The sequence below is a fragment of the Hypanus sabinus genome, chromosome 1 (genome assembly GCF_030144855.1).
Source record: "Hypanus sabinus isolate sHypSab1 chromosome 1, sHypSab1.hap1, whole genome shotgun sequence".
Taxonomy (NCBI): domain Eukaryota; kingdom Metazoa; phylum Chordata; class Chondrichthyes; order Myliobatiformes; family Dasyatidae; genus Hypanus; species Hypanus sabinus.
Window position 1 is genome coordinate 35,923,797 of NC_082706.1, and position 19,678 is coordinate 35,943,474.

General features: G+C 42.6%; 1 protein-coding gene across 12 annotated transcripts in view; it reads left to right on the forward strand.

Annotated features, from left to right (window-relative positions):
* LOC132392796 (cytosolic purine 5'-nucleotidase-like) overlaps positions 1-19,678 on the forward strand; it is a 226,290-nt gene that overhangs the window by 119,201 nt on the left and 87,411 nt on the right. For 9 of the 12 annotated variants that reach the window (XM_059967207.1, XM_059967231.1, XM_059967220.1 and 6 more), the window contains 3 exons: positions 15-88; positions 5,634-5,751; positions 13,840-13,935. In XM_059967207.1, coding sequence (XP_059823190.1) covers positions 15-88; positions 5,634-5,751; positions 13,840-13,935 — 288 coding nt within the window. Of the gene's footprint in view, positions 1-14; positions 89-774; positions 941-5,633; positions 5,752-13,839; positions 13,936-19,678 lie in introns of all 12 variants that reach the window. The other 3 variants (XM_059967242.1, XM_059967251.1, XM_059967261.1) reach the window with 1 other exon arrangement.

Here is a 19,678-nt window from a genome sequence, read left to right on the forward strand (position 1 = left end):
TGTTTGATCTGTAGAGTGTTTGTGAACAGGAGCCTGGAACTTGAGAAGATTAAATGTTTTGGATTCGACATGGACTATACATTGGCAGGTAGGGACCATCAGTTTTCATATCTTCAACATCACTTACTAAACTTCATAGCTTCAGTGACCTAGTGGGAGAAATCAGATTGGATAATCAGGGTGTCAGTGATGTGGGAATTGCACACTGCAGATTCTGAGGGGGTTTCCCAGTTTGTTCTTTAGCAGGAGTCTCAAACTTGAATACAATCTTAGGGGAATTGTAGGGTTGATTGTACAAGTCTGAAGGAAATTTTTCTTACAGTTGAGTTGCAAATCTTTTGGAATCCTCTACCCAGAGCATTGTGAATGTTTTGCTCTCAGTGCAGCGATTATTTCTGCACTGGTTGTCCGGGCATGATGTGCATGACTCCTGGCAGTGTTCGACTAAAAAAGAAGCTGCCTGACCCGCTGATCTTTGCAAACATTTTCTGTTTCCAGCATCTGCAGTTTTTGTTTGATTTTCATGTAGTCAACGGCTGGGGGCGGGGAGGAGGTGGGGAGGTTAAAAAGCAGAGATTAAGACTGTGAGACATTAATAGCATTTGCTAGAATGTTAGAATGTTAACACAAACAAATGAATGATGTTCAGAGGAACCCGATGTCCACAGTTCATGGAATCTCCTGGACTCTTCAAAATGAGCAGCTTATAATGTCATAAAGTATTTATGATGCCAGGTTGAAGAAGTCTCTGAACAAATCCCATGTCACCTGCAGAACCAGAGGAGCCAACACACTTGCCCCCTGTTATCCAACCATCAGAAACGATCGCCGTGCCATCCTACGCCCACACTTTGGGAAGTCTGATCACTTGGCTGTACTTCTACTCCCGCCGTATAGGCAGAGACTAAAGACCACAGCACCAGTGGTGAGGACCAAGAAGGTATGGTCAGTGGAGGCAGAGGAGCACTTACAGGACTGCTTTGAGTTGGTGGACTGGACAAAATTCAGGGACTCATCTTCAAATCTGAATGAGTACACCACAGTTGTTACCACCTTCATCAAGATGAGTGTGTGCCTTCGAGAACATACCTAAACCTAAGTTCATGGATGAACCGGGAGATTCATAGTCTTCTGAGGGCTAGATCTGTGGCACTCAAGACTGGTGATCTAGAAATTTACAAGAAGTCCAGGTCCATCTTACAGGAAGCCTTTTTGAGGACAGATAAACAGTTCTAATTGAAGCTAGAGATGTCAGCTCTGGCAGTGTTTGCAAGCCATTACTTCCTACAAGGTGAAATATAACATCATCAATGGCTGTGATGCTTCACTCCCAGATAAGACCATGGATATAGAAGCAGAATTAGGCCATTTGGCCCAACAAGTCTGCTTCACTACTTCATTATGGCTAATCCATTTTTCCTCTCAGCCCCAATCCCCTGCCATTTCCCGGAATCTCTTAATGCCCCAATCAATCAAGAATCTATTAATGTCTGCCTTAAATATACATAAAGATGTTGCCTCAACAGCTGCCTGTGGCAAGGAATTTCACAGATTCCCCACTCTCCGGTTAAATAAATTCCACCTCATCTCCATTCTAAAGAAACGTCCCTCTATTCTTAGGCTGTGTCCAATGACTTTAGACTCTCCCACCATAGGAAACATCCTTTCCACATCCGCTCTCTCAAGGCATTTCACCATTTGATAGGTTTCAATCAAGTCACCCCTCATTCTTCTGAATTCCAGTGAATAGAGGCGCAAAGAAGTCAAACACTCTTCATGTGACAAGCCATTCAATCCTGGAATCATTTTCATGAACCTCCTTTGAACCCTCTCCAGTTTCAGCAGATCCTTTCTGAGATAAGGAACCCAAACTGTTCTCAATACTTCAAGTGAGGCTTCACCAGTGTTTTATAAGTTTTCAACATTACATCCTTGCTTTTATATCCTAGTCGTCTTGAATGAATGTTAACACAGCGCTAAAATAACGACATGCAGTTGGTAAGTCGTTTTGAGACTAGTTTATTCAAACTTCGCGGCGCTGGCATTTAATCCCTAGCGCCCGCCCTCTCCGGGCGGAAATGACGTCAGAGGTGCATTACCAAAGTCTCTCCCTGCACGCTGGCTATTTGTGAGCCAGTTCGCCTGCGCAGAAAGTGGGTCGCCACATAACCCCCTCCCCTCAGAACCGGCTTTACACCCCCCAATGTCCTCAGTCTGGATCAGCCTCTGTTTGGGAGGTCTGCCTCTGCCCCGCAGTGCCTGAACCTCGACTGCCTGCGCCAAGTCCACATGGGCTGGTTTGAGTCAGTCCACCGTGAACACCACCTCTTTCCCCCCAATGTCCAGAACGTACGTGGACCCGTTGTTGTTGATCACCTTGAACGGCCCCTCGTACGGCTGCTGTAGCGGTGCCCAGTGTCCGTCCCAGCACCCGCCCTCTCTGGGCGGAAATGACATCAGACATGCATTACCAAAGTCTCTCCTAGTGCGCTGGCTATTTGTGAGCCGGTTCGCCTGCGCAGAAAGTGGGTTGCCACAACATTGCATTTGCCTCCCTCACCACAGACTCAACCTGCAAATTAACCTTTAGGGAATCCTGCACAAGGGCTCCCAGGTCCCTTTGCAACTCTGTTTTTTTTTGTATTTTCTCTCCATTTAGAAAATAGTCAACCCTTGCATTTCTTTTACAAAGTGTATGATCATACACTTCCTGGCACTGTATTCCATCTGCCATTTCCTTGCCTATTCTCCAAGTCCTTCTGTAGCCTCTCTACTTCCTCAAACTACCTGCCTTCTTTGTATTGTCTGCAAACTCTGCAACAACACCATCAGTACCATCATCTAAATCATTGACTAATAACATAAAAAGAATCGGTCCCAACAGAGGACCCTGTGGAAAACACTAGTCACCAGCAGCCAACCAGAAAAGGCTCCCTTTATTCCCACACTTTGCCTTCTGCCAATCAGCCACTGCTTTATCCAGGCTAGAATATTTCCGGAAGTACCACGGGCTCGTAGCTTGTTAAGCAGCCTTGTGTGTGGCACCTTGTCAAAAGCCTTCTGAAAATCCAAGTAACCAATTCTCCTCTGTCTATCCTGCTTGTTATTCTTAAAAGAATTCCAACAGATTTGTCAGGCAAGATTTTCCCTTGATGAAACCATGTTAACTATAGCCTATTTTATCACGTGCCTTCAAGTACCCTGAGACCTCATCCTTAATAACCGATTCCAACACCTTTCCAACCACTGAGGTCAGACTGACTGGCTTATAATTTCCTTTTTTCTGCCTCTCTCCCTCCTTCAAGAGTGGAGTGACATTTGCAATTTTCCAGTCTTTCAGAACCATTCCAGAATCTAGTGATTCTTGAAAGATCATTACCAATAACTCCACAATCTCTTCAGCCACCTCTTTCAGAACCCTGGGATGTAGACCATCTGGTCCAGGTGACTTCAGACACTTCAGTTTCCCAAGAACCTTCTCTCTAGTAATGGTATGTTCACACACTTCATGACCCCTGACACCTGGAACTTCAACCACACTGCTAGTGTCTTTCACAATGAAGACTGATGCAAAATACTCGTTCAGTTCATCTGCCATTTCCTCATTCCCCATTACTACCTTGCCAGCAATGTTTTCCAGTGGTCAAATATCCACCCTCACCTCTCTTTTACACTTTATCCACCTGAAGAAACTTTTGGTATCTTCTTCAGTATTATTGGCTAGCTTACTTTCATATTCCATCTTTACCATCTTACTGACATTTTTCAGTTGCCTTCTGTTGGTTTTTATCATCTTCCCAATCCTCTAACTTGCCACTAATTTTTGCTCTATTATATGCTGCTTATTTACTTAATTTTATTATATATCTCTTATTGTAATTTATAGTTTATTAAAATTATTATGTATTGAAACATACTGCTGCCACAAACCAGCAAAATTCACAACATATGGCAGAAATATTAAAGCAGACTCTGATTCTGATTTTTTGGAGAGTGTAAATCCACTGAGTATTAACAAGTGGGATTCATTGAACAGCATTGGGAATCACTGGTATTTTGGATAATCAGGGTGTCAGTGATGTGGGAATTGGGTGGGAATGAGGACTATACTGGGAATCAGGGCTATACTGAATGGTGGTTGAAAATTTTTTTAAAAACTGATGATGCTGGATGTCTGAAATAAATGCAGAAAATGCAGGAAACACTCAGCAGGTCAGGCGGTATCTGGAGGGGGAAACAGCTGACTCTGAATAAGAGTCCTGGACCTGTAACATTAACTATTTTCCCTCCTCTTGCCATACTGAATTTTCCAGCATTCTGTTTTTATTATGGAATGGTGGGTCTGGCTTGAGGTGCACAAAGAGTCATGCAGAACAGAAGCAGGCTCTTTGACCCAATTGGCCCATTCCAACCATGCCACCATCCAGTCTAGGTCCATTTGCCTACAGTTTGGCTTATATCCCTCTAAACCTTTCTTATCCATATACCTGCCCAAGTGTCTTACATATCATTAATGTACTAGTCTCAACCACTTCCTCTTTTTGATGTTAATGTTTTACTGCTGGAAGGGCCGGGGTTGGTTTTAATCCCTGACAGAAAAGCAGTGAGGTCCCAATTAATGACATTAATTAAAGTTGTTATGGGATTTCTCCTGTCTGGTTCAGATGAGGGTACAATAGCAAAGTTTAGGAAGCACGGAGACAGAAAATGTATATAAATAAGCAGAGGAAAGAGAGCTACAGTTTATGGGAAGAGAGATGGGATCAGTTTAGAATGGGATCCTAATTTGCACAGGCTGAGTGGGCCTGTGTTGTCATGTTGTATTATCTATATTGCCTACAAAATAAAATGGAATTGTAGCAATGTACTGAAAAGGAAGTGGTCTTCATTCCAACCAGAATTTATTAACACAGGAGCACAAAATTATCAAAAGCAGTTTAAACAACAACCATGTTTATGTCTGCAGAACAGTTCATTGCTCTGCAGGAAAGACATGCTCGTAGTTATCAACCTTGTTCCCAAAAGTAAACTCCCAAAGTAGCCACTCTGTTCATTCCCTCACTGCAAGGCAAGTCTTGGATCAAGAAGGACTTTTAAAGATTTTCTCCAAATTGCCTTGATAAAGTGCAGCCTCCACATTGGACCCATGGGTCTGAAACTCGGACCCAATGGCAGGTCAAGATTGAGAACACAGAACATAGATAGGGAAGAAGCTGGAATCCTTGCAGGACCACAGAGAAACCATACAAAAATACTGGAACAAATGTAGATGATCCCAAACATATCATCTGTCATTTCAAACCCGAGCCTGTAGGTCCCAAATTGGCCACAACAATCCACTCAGCCATATCAGCCACCTCAGAACACACAGCACTGGAATGAGCACATCATATTTGGCCTTGAAGAATTGCCTGATGTGGCAAAACAAAAGATTAAATAAACACTTACCAGATAATTGCTTAGCATATCTTTAGTGAGAACGAGCACCTTAAATTTAAGACGGTAAAACATGAAACAAAATTTTCCTGAGCCAGTTTGATTTCTTTTTCATGCCGTTGTTGTAAGGCAGATCTTGTCTAATGAGCTGCAGTTGATAATACTGTTACGACATTGAAATGTTTTTGATTTTACAGTGTACAGATCTCCTGAGTATGAAGAGCTATCCTTTCAGCTGATGGTAAATCACTTGGTCTCAATTGGATACCCCCAGGAATTGCTTCTCTACACATATGACCCAACATTCCCCACCAGGTAAAACTCATTTCTTGACATCCATAATAAAAACAGAAATTGCCGGGAAAACTGAGCAGTTGGAGTACTTATGGAGAGAGATGTTGGTGAAAAGACATTTAATTGAAACATTATTCCTATTCCTCTGCCTGACCTGAGTATTTTCAACATTCTCCATTGTTAATTAGGATTAATAGCACATGCTGGTTTTTTTAGTTTTTTTTTTGCTTTGTTCCTGTTTTCCAGTCTTTATAAGGCTGTGCACCTGGGATATATCAAATGCTCTGACATTTAGTATTTAATCTGTTGGATCCCTTATGGGAGCTGGGTAGTACTCTGCTCTCATCCTGATCAGTTTGTGGTGTCTGAGATAGAATAACTAAAGAGAATTTTTATTTCTATAAGTTTCATATTTAAAGTTTTAAATAAAGAAGTCCCTGTAAATGAGATGAAATGTAAGGCTAGGTAATACAGCTAAACTTCTTCTGGGGAGAGAAAATACACTCATTGGTGCAGCTTAGAAACAGACCATTCAGTCCAACTTGTCTCTGCTGACCAAGGTGTCTTCCTGGTCTTAATCCCATTTGCAAATGTTTGGCCTAAACCTTTCCCATCCATGAGCCTGTCTAAATATCTTTTAAATGTTGTCATTATACCTACTTCTACCTCCTCCTCTGACAGCTTATTCCACATACACACCACCCTCTCTGGGAAAATCTTGCCCCTCAGGTCCCCTTTAAATCCAGGAATAACACTGCTAAAGAGGATAATAGCCAAATAGTGATTGGTCCTCCATTGACAAGGCTGGATGAAGTAAAAGATTTCGAATAACAAGTGCACATTGAAAGTCCACACTCAATTTTTGTCCATAGACAATAGCAATCAAGTTGACAGATGTATCTTGCAGCTTAATTGTAAATAAAAGAGTATCTTATTCATCCCACACCACAGATGTAATTACATGTGATTTTTTGAGAAATGCGGCTAACTTGATTGAAAAGTACACTAAAATGATAAAAAGTGCAAATATGATAGATGGAAGGACATTTTGAACTTCATCTGAAATCATTGGATGTGTCGAAGTAAAGACAGTGAACAATACCAGCCAAGGTCCATGAAGTTCTTTTTCTCAAATACTTCTTTTGGGTAAAGTGGCTTTCTATCAGTAAGGAAATGCTAAGGCAAAGCTCCTTTTAAAGAATGATTCTTTGATTTAAAAAAAGAATATGAATCAGGTTTCATATATGACTTGAAACGCTTTTGTGTCCGCAGTACGGTGCAAAGATGTAACTAGAAATTACAAAAAGAAGTAAATAATGCAAAAAACAGGAATAACAAGGCAGCGTTCATTGGTTCAAGGACCATTGAGAAATTTGATGGTGGAGGGGAAGAAGTTGTTTCTGCGTTGTTGAGAATTGCTCTTCAGGCTCTTGCACTTATTCCCCAAAAAGTCAGAAAGTTTTTTGTTTTGCTTAGTAGCATTCCAGTTAGGTTCCTTGGGATGTTTCATTTCTTTTCTAACTAAATGTCCTGAGCATGAACGCGAGTTTCATTTGCTTGTTATTCCCTCTTCAATGATCTGTGTAGTTCTCACATCAGGAGTGTGAGAGCTGCAGGGATCGTTGAAGAAGGAACAGAAAGCAGAGAAAGTTGAAAAAGGGAGACAATGGGTGAAAGAAGATGATGGGGAGAGATTGTGAATAGAAATCCAGTGAATCTGACAGCAAATAGGACATCTACAGGAGTATACATTCCAAGAGTGGAGTCACCTCATAAGAAGTTCTGCCTGTGGTATTTCACCAGCCTGCATGTTGCCCTTGTCTTTTGCTGGAAATTTTCAACAATGTGTAACTAATGGTGTCTTGGAGGATGCAGCTATCAGTGTGTTCTGCCTGGAGAATGCTCAGTTTTGCTCAGCTTGTAGCTATGCACATAAGTACACAAGATCCCTTTGTGACTGGGATGTTACAGAGATCCACCCAGCTGAATGGATTGTTAAAACTTTCGTGCCTATCCACACTTAACATCAAGATGATTTTTTAAAAATTCTACAGCATTCAATATTACTTTCTTTTCCATTAATTGTATTTTGTTTGTTTAATTTGTGGCTTCAGTTAATGCCATTTTGACTACCATGCAATACAAGACAATATTGAGTGTCAACAATTTCTTTTCTTCCACAGATTCTGTTTGATCTGCTGGGTTCCTCCAGCATTTTGTTTACTACACAATGTTTCTAATTGGTTGCATCAGTTCATGTTGACTGCAGCAACTACTACAACATAACGGCTGTTAATTTATGAAACTACTCATCGTTCTTAACATATTGGAGTTTACTGTAGGCAGTCAGCAGAAGTTGACTCAGAATTATTGATAGACTCAAATTGTATCTTATAAACTTCAATGAACAAATATTACATGAACCATAGGAATTTGGATGGGCATCATTTAAAGTGAAGTAGAGAACAGAGTTGTCACGATAGCCTCCCACACCATTTGCACATGATGAAGCCCTCATCTTATTTATGCATCATGCTTGTTCACCTGGAAATACACAATCATATATTGAGTATGACTGAGTCCAATGAGCAGTAATTACTTGTGATGGAATTGCCCATGTAAAAATTAATGAGGTTTTCAAAATTATTGTAATGTGAAGAAGGATCTAGTGCTCTACTGGTGTATGTGACGAATAAGCTCTTCTCGGCCTCCCAGCCCTTCTCGGGTACAGGTATCGATTTTAACTGGTGTCTTGATGACAAACTCTGCCATCTTCATCAGGGGTGATGCATGGGCATGTCTAGTCCGATGGTATTTATACCCACGTCATCCATCCCTCCTGATTGGCTAGTCCTCATCCAATCAGGTTTCTACTGTCCCACCTTGCTTACAATCAAATTCCTAGAAAAACTAGAGGAAAAGAATTTTAACAAAGTTATCACCCTAAGTAAGAACTGGAATTCAATTGCAAACAAGGTGGTATAGCAAAAACCTGATTGGATGAGGACTAACCAATCAGGAGGGACGGACGACACGGGTATAAATACCACTGGACTCAACATGCCCAGGCATCATCCCTGTTGAACATGGCAGAGTCTGTCATCAAAATGCTGGTTAAAGTCGAAGACCAAGAAGAGCTGATTCATTATTGTAATATTTTAAGAGGGTTCTGAATAAAACTATGTGTATTAATTGTGATTTTGGTTGATCCATTTAGGATTAATATTAAAGAAGAAGAGTTAGAAGAATTTCTTAAAACTTATTAACCATGGTAGCATAGACTGGCTTATTTAAGGCAATATATTGATTGAAATGAGAATCAGATGAGAGGTTGAAAAAGAAGAATGCAGGCAAAAGGTAGGCAGTAAAATGAGAGTCGAAAGCTATACTTGCAGAACCAACACAGTTAAAGTCACAATGACCTCTTTAACACTGTTCGACAAAATATTTTGTTTGTATCTATCTGTGATCAATTTTCCAAGGCTGCATGCGTGTGTGTGTGTGTTGGTATGTGGGCTGGGAGCAAGGAAAGCTCCAAGGCATATACATATTGATGTGTGAGAGTAACTCATGATGTGACAGTGGTATCCAGTCGAGCAATTAGACAGTGCTGGAAAATAATGGAACAGCAGCAGAGGTGTGTGTCTGTCCTTTGTGTCTACTCCACCATTCAGTAGCAACCTCGGCCTCAATCCCACTTTACTGACCTCTCCCCATACCCCTTGTCTCCACTTTGAAGATATTCTAACTCCCGAGCTATCTCGAATAGAGAACTCTAAAGATTCACAACCCCCAGCAACAAGGAATTCCTCATCATCTTGGCCTTAAATGGGCAGTTCTCCCTAGCTCTATATGCCATCACTAGGGAAAGCAATCTCTCTGCATCATCCTATAAACCTCCGTCAGAATATTATATGCTTTAATAAGATCATTTCATTTTTCTAAGCTTCAACGTGTATGGATCCCAGCTTCTGATTCTTTCTTCAGACTTCGACCTTCTCTATCCAGGAATCAAGCTAATCAACCTTCTTTACTCTGCCTGCAATACACACTCATCCTTATTCCCTAAATACAGAGACCACATTGTACACAATGATTCATAGGTGGCCTCGCCAATATCTGCCTGTTATGCCACTGACGTTTAGGGCAACAATGAAGGTCCTCCGTCTCTGACGGTGTTCAGGGCTTCCTTCATTATGTCAGTAGCTTCCTCTTGGTTTTCATTACTGTCACTCATGCAAATCCTGGGTGTCGGCTTGGGAATACCATCACGCTCAGATGTAGAAAGATTCTTTATTGCTGTTTCCATAACAATTTTGTTTTATCAGTCCCAAGCTGAACCCCCAAACCTGGAGTACAGGTGAGATGCTCTTAGTCTGTCCTGTACCCTTCGACCTGTTTGGCATGGGTGACCCTACCAAGAGCCAAAGCATAAAGCCCTGACTCCAGGCAACATAGTGCTGGAGGTCATTGAGGCATGCAAGCCTCCAAACTATGAAAAGATTGTGGTCCTCTTCGAGGAGCATCTGATAAAGTTACATCAAAATGCCCTTACTTTTATATTCCATACCCCTTGTTATAAATGCCAACGTTCCTTTGGTTTTCCTAATTACTTGTACCTGCATACTAACATTTTGTACAAGGGGTGATTGATAAGTTCATGGCCCAAGGTAGAAGGACTCAATTTTAGAAAACCTAGCACATTTATTTTTCAACATTGTCCCCTCCTACATTTACACACTTAGTCCAGTGGTCATGGAGCATACGGTTCTTGGACCTCCAGGAAGTGTCCACAGCAGGGGTGATTGATAACTGCACATGCAGTTCAACTCTTTGAGTGATTCTGCAGACAGTTTGAAGTTAACAACTCATCTCCTTCTACCATAGACCATGAACTTATCAATCACCCTGATGAGTTATTAACTGATGAGTAATTAACTTCGGTATTCACCCGGTAAAGTGGCCACTGATTGTATATCCCTTTGCAGGCTGCTTGTGTCCTCACAAAGTGATCCATTTCTGTATCATGAGCATATTCATTGAGTATGTAGGTCAAATCGTGACTGTTCATACATCTATGTTTGGCTATCCAGAAGTGACGTCAGTAACATACCCACATCCAGGATGAACTCTTCTCTTATCTCTTAATGTATACTATGTTAACAGTGGTCTGAGTGCATATTAAGAACTTTATACGAATGCTACAAAGCTTGAGCAATTCTTTTTGAGTAATAGGTTGAGTTCAATGGCCTTGTCACATAGATTGTCTTTAAAACCAACAATTGGATTATCAATGATTAAAAGGAGGTCCAGTTGAGTTCACCCGGGTGAACCACTTTCTGCATCAAACCAGACATGTGCCAATCCTTTTCATACATTAGGGAAAATGTGAACATAATATTCAAAGAGTTCACCTGTGTTTCATGTCCAACCTCTCAGATGTCTTTCCTGGTGTATTATGTAACAACATCATAAAATATAGTGTTTGACCACCAGTGATAATTGTTAATGTAGAGGGATATGTCTGGAATTTGAATAGTTTGGATAGCTGTTTTGCAAAGGCAGTTTTTGTTAAATAGAGTATAAGTATTTTGTTAAATACTGAAAACTAGTAAATAAGGAAATCACAGCTCTCCCCCCTAGTAGCTACAGAAGATCGTGAACATAGCCCAGCACATCACACAAACCAATCTTCCATCCTTGGACTCACTTTACACCGCATGCTGTCAGAGCAGTGCTGCCAGGATAATCAAGGACACGACCCACCCAGCCAACACACTTTTTGTCCCTCTTCCTTCCGGGAGAAGGTTCAGGAGCTTGAAGATTCGTATGGCCAGATTTGGGAACAGCTTCTTTCCAACTGTGATAAGACTGCTGAACGGATCCTGACCCGGATCTGGGCCGTACCTTCCAAATATCCAGACCTGACTTGCACTACCTTACTTCCCCTTTTCTATTTTCTAATTATGATTTATAATTTAAATTTTTATTATATTTACTTCAATTTGTACTTCAGGGAGTGCGAAGCGCATAATCAAATATCACTGTGATGATTGTATGCTCTAGTATCAATTGTTTGGTGACAATAAAGTAAAGTAAAATAAGGGAGGAGAGGTGTGGCAGCATCATTGTGGGCCAATGGGCCACCCATTGGTTCTGATAGCACTGGTGTTTCTGTAGTATTTCAGGTGGATAAGGCAATGCACATATACTTTGGGATCTAATCATTTATTGTCTCCATTATTGCCCATGGGAAGGCGGGTTGAAACTGATACCGGCCCACCCACCATGCTGCCGGGCAGTGAATTCTACCATTTAGACCCAGCAACAATGAAGGGCTGGCAATATATTTCCAAGTCAGGATGGTGAGCAACTTGGATGAGAATGTACAGATGGCTGTGCTCCCATGTGCCTGCTCCCCTTGGTAGTGGAGATCATCGGTTTGTGAGGTGCTATTCGTGGGCGAGTAGGTCCAGATTCGCACTCGGATTTATTTCAAGCGACAACGCCCCATTCCTCCCTCACAAATCCTGCAAATACAGAGTCAGGTGTGCGTCTTTTTATAACTCTGCCTGGCGTGCCTGCTATGTCTTGTACAGTATGTCTACAATGTATTGCATATGCACAAAATACACGGGGGTTCCTGATACAGGGTGGGAATGTGACAATTTGGAATCTTTGAAGACATAAATGACTGCAGATGCTGGAATCTGGAGTAACTAACAACGCTCTGGATAAACTCAGCAGGTCAAGCAGCATCTGTGGAGGAAAAGGAATTGTCGAAATTTTAGGTCGAAACCCTGTATCAGGACTGAGATCGGAGAGAGGAAACAGCTAACGTGAAGAGAAGGGGAGGAGTAGTGAGACCGAGTGGTAATTAATGGACTGACGGTGACGGGGGGGGGTGGGGGGAGGATAGATGGTGGGGGGTTAGTGTAAAGGATGACAGGCAGATCAAGAGTGATAGGGAGAAGAAGAGCTCACAATAGGTGGAAGCGGGAGGAAGCTGAAGAGGATGAAGTTGGAGACAGCTGCTGGAGGGTGATAAGACTGAATGCAAAGCCCAGAACACGAGCGAGAGTCTGATAAATAAGGAAGGTGTTAATGGGAAAGTGTTAGGGGGAGAGTGGTGGGTGAAGTATATGGGCAATAGGCGAATGAAACTGGGAGGGGGGGGAACAGAAATGGGTGGGTGGGAGGGGAAGAAGTTTGAAAGCGTGGGGAAGAGGACAAAGTGGGGGGTTCAGGAGAGGATCAAAAGGAGAGAGAGGAAAGGGGGTACGGCTTGGGTGCATGGGAAGAGATAGATGTGGAAAATTCGATGTTCATATCATTAAATCGGAACTAGGACCAGATTGTGGGTGGGTGAGGGTTGTGGTTGGTGAATTGTTGGGTGTCACGTGGATGGAACCAAGACTGTGAGAGGGTGAAGATGACTGGTCAGGGGCTGAGAGCAGCTTGGAGGGAAAGGGGACAGAAATGGAAGAACCAGGGGAGGATCAGAAGAAGAGGGCAACGCAGAGAAAGGGGGAAGCAACCTGCCGAAGGGGGTGCTACTGGAAATTGGAAGACTCAATGTTCTTGCAGTTGGTTTTGTAGACTACCTGGGTAGAATATGAAGTGTTGTGCTTGAAATTTGTATTGAGCCACCCCTGGCAGTGGAGGAGGCTGAGGGTGTGCAGGTCGGTGCGGGAATGGTTCGAGGATTGAATTCAGTAGATGAGGTTTGGAGGAGGGGCACGTGATTCTTTGCCTCACTCAGAAGGGCTGTTCGGGTCCCTGGATGGTGGTGACTGGCACCTCCCATGGTTACAGGGGCAAGTGCCAGGGTCAGGGTCAGGGATGAGCAGATAAGGGAGTTCTGAAGGGAGTGTCTCTGCAGAAGGTGGAGAGAAATGGGGAGGAAAAGATGTAGCCAGTGTGGGATCTTGTAGCAGCTGGTGAGAATGATGAAGGATGGCGAGATGGATATGGATACTGTAAGGGTAAAAGGTGAGCTCTATATTTGTTATTTGTTGAAATTGTCTATGGCATAAATGAATTGCCGGTTTTTATCTGTGGATTTTCTATTTCTGTAATGGAAACTCACTTTACAACCATAATCTGCAGAGGCCTTGTGTTTGATACACTGTATGGGAACCTTCTGAAGGTGGACTCTCATGGAAACATCTTGGTGTGTGCTCATGGATTCAGCTTCCTCAAGGGGTGAGTAAAACAATTTCAGTTTTATATAACACTCATGTGGTGAAATTATTTCTAGATCTGTGATTTCAGGTGTGCAGTAAGCCACTCCTTTCCAGTCTGAACTATAGAAGCAAGCTTTTATCATACCACCCAACTTCTTACTTCTGTGCATCAACAGTGGGATCCTGGGGTTTGCTGTATGAGGGGAGACTGAGCAGGACAAGCTTTCATTCTCTAGAATGTTCTCTTGCAGACACTTCCTTGCATCATTTTTCACTGAATTGCTGATCTTCCAGGAGCAGTCAGCATTATGCCACAGAGTGCTGTGATGGGCTACATCAAGGATAACTGCATCCCTTTCCGAACTTCCTTGGCTAATCAGAGTCAGCATTCACAGAATCAGAATCAGGTTCATTATCACTGACATATGCCACAAGACATAAAAAGTTATGAAGTAGATATATAGGTAGAGAGTGCAAAAGAGAAATAGCAAGCTATTCTTGAAAGATTCGTAGACCATTCAGAAGAAAGAAGAAGCTGTTCCTAAAACATTGAATGAGGGTGTTCAGGCTCCTGGACCTCCTCCTTGATAGTAGCAATGAAAGCAGAAATGCACATTCCTTGGGATATGGATAACTATCCCAGCCACACCACAGTTATTTTGAGGAAAGCCTATGTTGGGATTAAGACTCCAGCTGTTCGTGAAGGGTCAAGTGGAAAGGACTCTTCTTATCACTAGCTAAGTCAGGTCCTGGTGCTTCTGGTGATGAGCCATTCTGCCAAAGGATATGCAATCTCTTCCCAGCATCATCCCACCGGATCCTTCCCCTGCAGAGCTCCAGGACTTTGCTGCCTTATTGACTTGTGGTCATAGGTGTTTTCCAACTGAACCTTTTCTAAGGGTGACTGGTGGTGTGGCAAGGTGCCTTGGATGGAACTTCCCTTGGCAGCGAGGTCAAGCCCATCCTTTCCAACACCAGAGGTGGGTAGAATTTTGATGCAGCCACAGAAGAAGGTGGCTGTCAGTGTAGGGTACGCTTGGATATGTTTCCTTCTGTTTCTCTGGAGGTTTGTACATCTCGTCCTGATGGATGTAATCCAAGCTAGATCTCCAGAAGAAACAGCTGATTGCCAGGGCACAGGAGGAGGATAGGCATCAAATGTGCCAGGTACAGAAACACTAAGCACACCTTTTGCAGCAAGACAGATCACAAAGCACTCCAACGGGTGATCAGGATGGCTCAGCACACCATTGGGACTCAACTACCGAACCTGGAGACAATTTACAACTCTCGAAGCCTACAGCAAGCTCTTAACATTATTGAAGACCCATCCCTGTCTGCTCAATCTCCTGCCACCTGGTAGGAGAATAACCCTGGTTTGCCATTGGCAAGTGTTATGGACTCACTTGTTATGAAGTCACTCGGTGCATGTAAAAATGGGAATTCTCTTTTGTCTTAAGCCGCACAGCATGCATTGCAAATATTTGTTTTGCGTGGGCTGAAATAGCACCACAATCTTGTCTTGGGCAAGTTCTAATCTGTTCTCTTTCTGACCATTGCAAAGGAATGATGTCTCCCTCCCTTGCAATGTTACCAATTTCTGCTGCATCTTGGTGACTTGCTGCACTCCCCGATTCCTCCGAACCAGATTCCCAGCACTTTCAGGTACGATACCTAATGGTGAAGGGACCCATCTGACAGAGCACGTGGCCTCACTCTTGCCACGATTTGTCTCTGGCTCCCGATGCTTGTTCAAGCTGGTTGCAGATGCTGGTGAATCTGAAGAATGTCTCTGGGCCTGAGCAGAAAACAACATTCCCCCACATGCAAGGAGAACTTGCCTTGAGCACCTCCACTGCCAGTAATTGTCGCTCCTCGTATGCCAGTGTCCTTCCTGATGGATTCAGCCAAAGGCTCAACAGCTCACACAACCAGGATGGAGGAAAGAAGACAGCTTTGCCTGACTAGAGATTTCCCATCTGTTAATTTGTACTTTGCTACAAATGCCTGCAGACAGGTTGTATCCAATTCTGAATTCCCCTCCCCAAAGCATGTTCCGGAGAGCACATCCATCATGCAGATGTGTGCTCCTCTCTCAGAGGCTTTCTCTTGGTCTAGGTAGGGTGACCAGGCAGCTTTCTGTCACCCTGCCAGGGAAGGCCACATCTTATGAACAAATAAATTGATGAGAGATGTACAAACGTTAGAAAGAGAAGAGGTTTTGTGTCTACCATGTGGGTATTCAGACACATTGTGGATTTTAGCACAGGGGATGAGGCATCTGTGAAAAAGTCTTCACAGAAAAAAATCCGAATGAGAGGTTACGAAACAAAGTGATGCGGTGTTGGATACTTAATTTTGCTTGAAATGCTTGATAAATATGGTTGTCTTTGCTGTTCTAGAAATAGAGAGAAGATCAAAGGGAAGATTATTCCAATTGCATCAACTCTTGTTTTTGGAATTTTTTTTTATTATGTGTGTCCACAGAGGGAATGTAAACAATTATGCAGACTTCAAGTTTGTTATGGAATGTGGTTTGCCAAAGATAGCAACAGTTTTGCTGTATCTTTTGATTGGTGAAGAGCTGAGTTTGGACCTTTCAGATTGACATTAATTGTACTCTGTCCATTTGAGAAAGCGTAAAATAGCTTATGGTTGGTTAAGAGGCTGTAGGATCAGTAATGCTTTGATGTTTCATCTTACTAAGGCAATGTTATCAACAAAGCATTCTTTATTTATTGCAGTCAGCTCTTACGTAGTGGCTATTGCAGCTAAGTGTAAGATCAATGCAAATTTATGGATATCTTCAGGGGTTTTGAGGATGGTGGAATAGATAAAGGAGAACCAGTAGATGTGGTGTTTTTGGATTTTCAGAAGACCTTAGATAGATTCTCATCTAAAGAAGTTAGTGTGAAAAGTTAAAAACCATGGGCTTGGCATGGTTTGTGAATTTGTTAACAGGTAGGAGACAGAGGCTGGGGATAAAAATATAAATCTGGTATGCTGGAAATCTGGAATAAAAATGCAGACAGCATCTGTGGAAAAAAATAGAGGGTCAGAATTAGAAAGAAATAAGTCAGTTTAGAGTTGCAAAGATGATAGCAGAGAGATGGACACAACAAGGGTTAAATGTCTGAGGCCAGAATCGCCATAGTGATGAGCTATTGATGAAGGGGTGTTAGAGAGAGAGAGATGGAAATGAACAAAAATAGAACATGTAAAAGCTATAAAGATGTAAAAATATCTGGCATGCCGGGTCATGGCGGTGAAGAGAGAAAGCTACAGCGCAGAAACAGGCTCTTTGGCCCATCTAGTCCATGCCAACCTGCTTTTTTTTCTAGCTCCCACATCATAGCCCTACGTAACCTTCCCCACTGTTTACTTATCCGAATTTCTCTGAAACATTGCAGCTGAACCTGCATCTACCACCTCAACTAGCCACTCTATCCACACTCAACGCCATCCTCTGCAAAGCCCACATCTGGGCCATAATCAAGCAACACACACAAAATGCTGGTGGAACGCAGCAGGCCAGGAACTAACGAAGTCCTGACGAAGGATCTTGGCCCGAAATGTCGACAACGCTTCTCCCTATAGATGCTGCCTGGCCTGCTGCGTTCCACCAGCATTTTGTGTGTGTTGCTTGAATTTCCAGCATTTGCAGATTTCCTCATATGGGCCATACTCAAGTCTGCTTTGTGGATACCAACTGCATCCTCTTAACTGATTGGATAAGCATACTGTCAATCACAGCCCCATCACCATGTCATAGGACATTCAGCATTTCTCTTCTGTCTTTCTGAAATTACATTGACTGTTTACATTAAATTTACATTGTTTACATTACACCCTCTCCAACCCTCATCTCTACATTGTCCCAGAAATTAGAATAGAGTATTTTAACAACCGTGCCTGTTTACAGTCGCTGTTTCTGTCATTTTGGAAAGAACTGGAAGAATCAGAATCAGATTTATTATCACTGACATCCTGTATGTTTTGAAATGTGTTTTATTTTGTGGAAGCAGTACAGTGCAATACATTAAAAAATTATAAGTTACAATCAGAAATATAAAATGAATAAATACTTAGTGTTTATGGGTTTATGGTCCATTTAGAAATCTGATGGTGGAAGGGAAGAAGCTGCTCTTAAAAAGCTGAGTGTGTGTCTTCAGCATCATATACTTCCTCCTAATGAGAAGAGGGCATGTTCTGGGTGATTGGGGGTCCATTATGATGCATTTTTTGAGGCATCGTCTTTTGAAGATGTCCTCAATGGTGGGGTGGTTAGTGCCCATGATGGAGCTGGCTGGGTTTACAACCCTCTGCAGATTTTTCATTTCCATACATTGGTATGGAGATACCAGACAGCGATTCAACCAGTTAGAATGCTCTGCACAGTACATCTGTAGAAGTTTGCCAGAATCTTTGGTGAGATACCAAATCTCATTAGATTCCAAATGAAATGGAGTCACTCGTGCCTTCTTCATAATTGTATCAATGTGTTGGGCCCAGGATAGATCTTCAGAGATGTTGACACCCAGAAACTTGAAACTGCTCACCCTTTCCACTGCTGATCCCTTGATGAGGACTGGTATGTGTTCCTTCGGTTTCCCCTTCCTGAAGACCACATTTAATTTCTTGGTCTTACTGACAATGAGTGCAAAGTAGTGGTTGTGACACCACTCAACCAGCCGATCTAGCTCACTCCTGTATACTTTCTTATCACCCTCTGAAATACTGCTGATAACAGTTGTATCATCAGCGAACTTTCAGAAGGAGTTTGTTCTGTGCCTATCCACCCACTCTTTGATGCAGACAGAGCAGAGCAGTGGGCTAAGCTCTCATCCTTGAGGACAGTCAGTGCCGACTGTCTGCAAGGAGAGATCATTTCCAATCTGCACTGACTGTGGTCTCCTAATGAAGAATATAGAACACAGGACATAGATCCGTGCAGCGCAGCAACAGGCCATTTGGCCCACATGATGTGCTGAACCAGCTGAAAAGCAAATCAAAAGCATCCAAACACTACCTCCTTCTACCTACACAATGCCCTTAATCCCTCCATCTTCCTTACATCAATGTGTTTATCCAAACATCTCTTTTTGCCTGTACCAGCATACCAGACAGTGCATTCCAGGCATCTACAACTCTGAGTCAAAAGCATACCCCTCACATCCCACTTGAACCTACCCCCTCTCACCTTCAATGAATGTCCTCTGGTGTTAGATATTTCAACCCTGGGAAACAGATACTCACTGTCTACTCTATCCAAGCTTCTCATAATCTCAGAAACCTCTACCAGGTTCCCCCTCAGCCTCCGGCACTCCAGAAGAAACAAACCAAGTTTATCCAGCCTCATGATAGCACATGCCCTCTAAACCAGGCAGCATCCTGGTGAACCTCTTCTGCACCCTCTCCAAAGCCTCAATATCCTTCCTATTGTGGGGCGACCAGAACTTTGTGCAATACTCCAGATGTGGCCTAATCAGAGTTTTATAAAGTTGAAACATAACCTCTTGAGTTTTGAACTCAGTGCCACGACTAATAAAAGCAAGCATTCCATAAGCCGCCTTAACCACCTTATCGACCTGGGTAGCCACTTTCAAGGGGTTATGAACTTGGATCTGAAGATCTCTCTGCTCAGCAACACTGATAAAGATCTTACCCTTAACAGTATACTTCTCCTTGCGTTTTCCCTACTGAGGTGCAACACCTCGCATTTATTTGCATTAAACCTCATCTGCCATTTCTCAGCTCATATC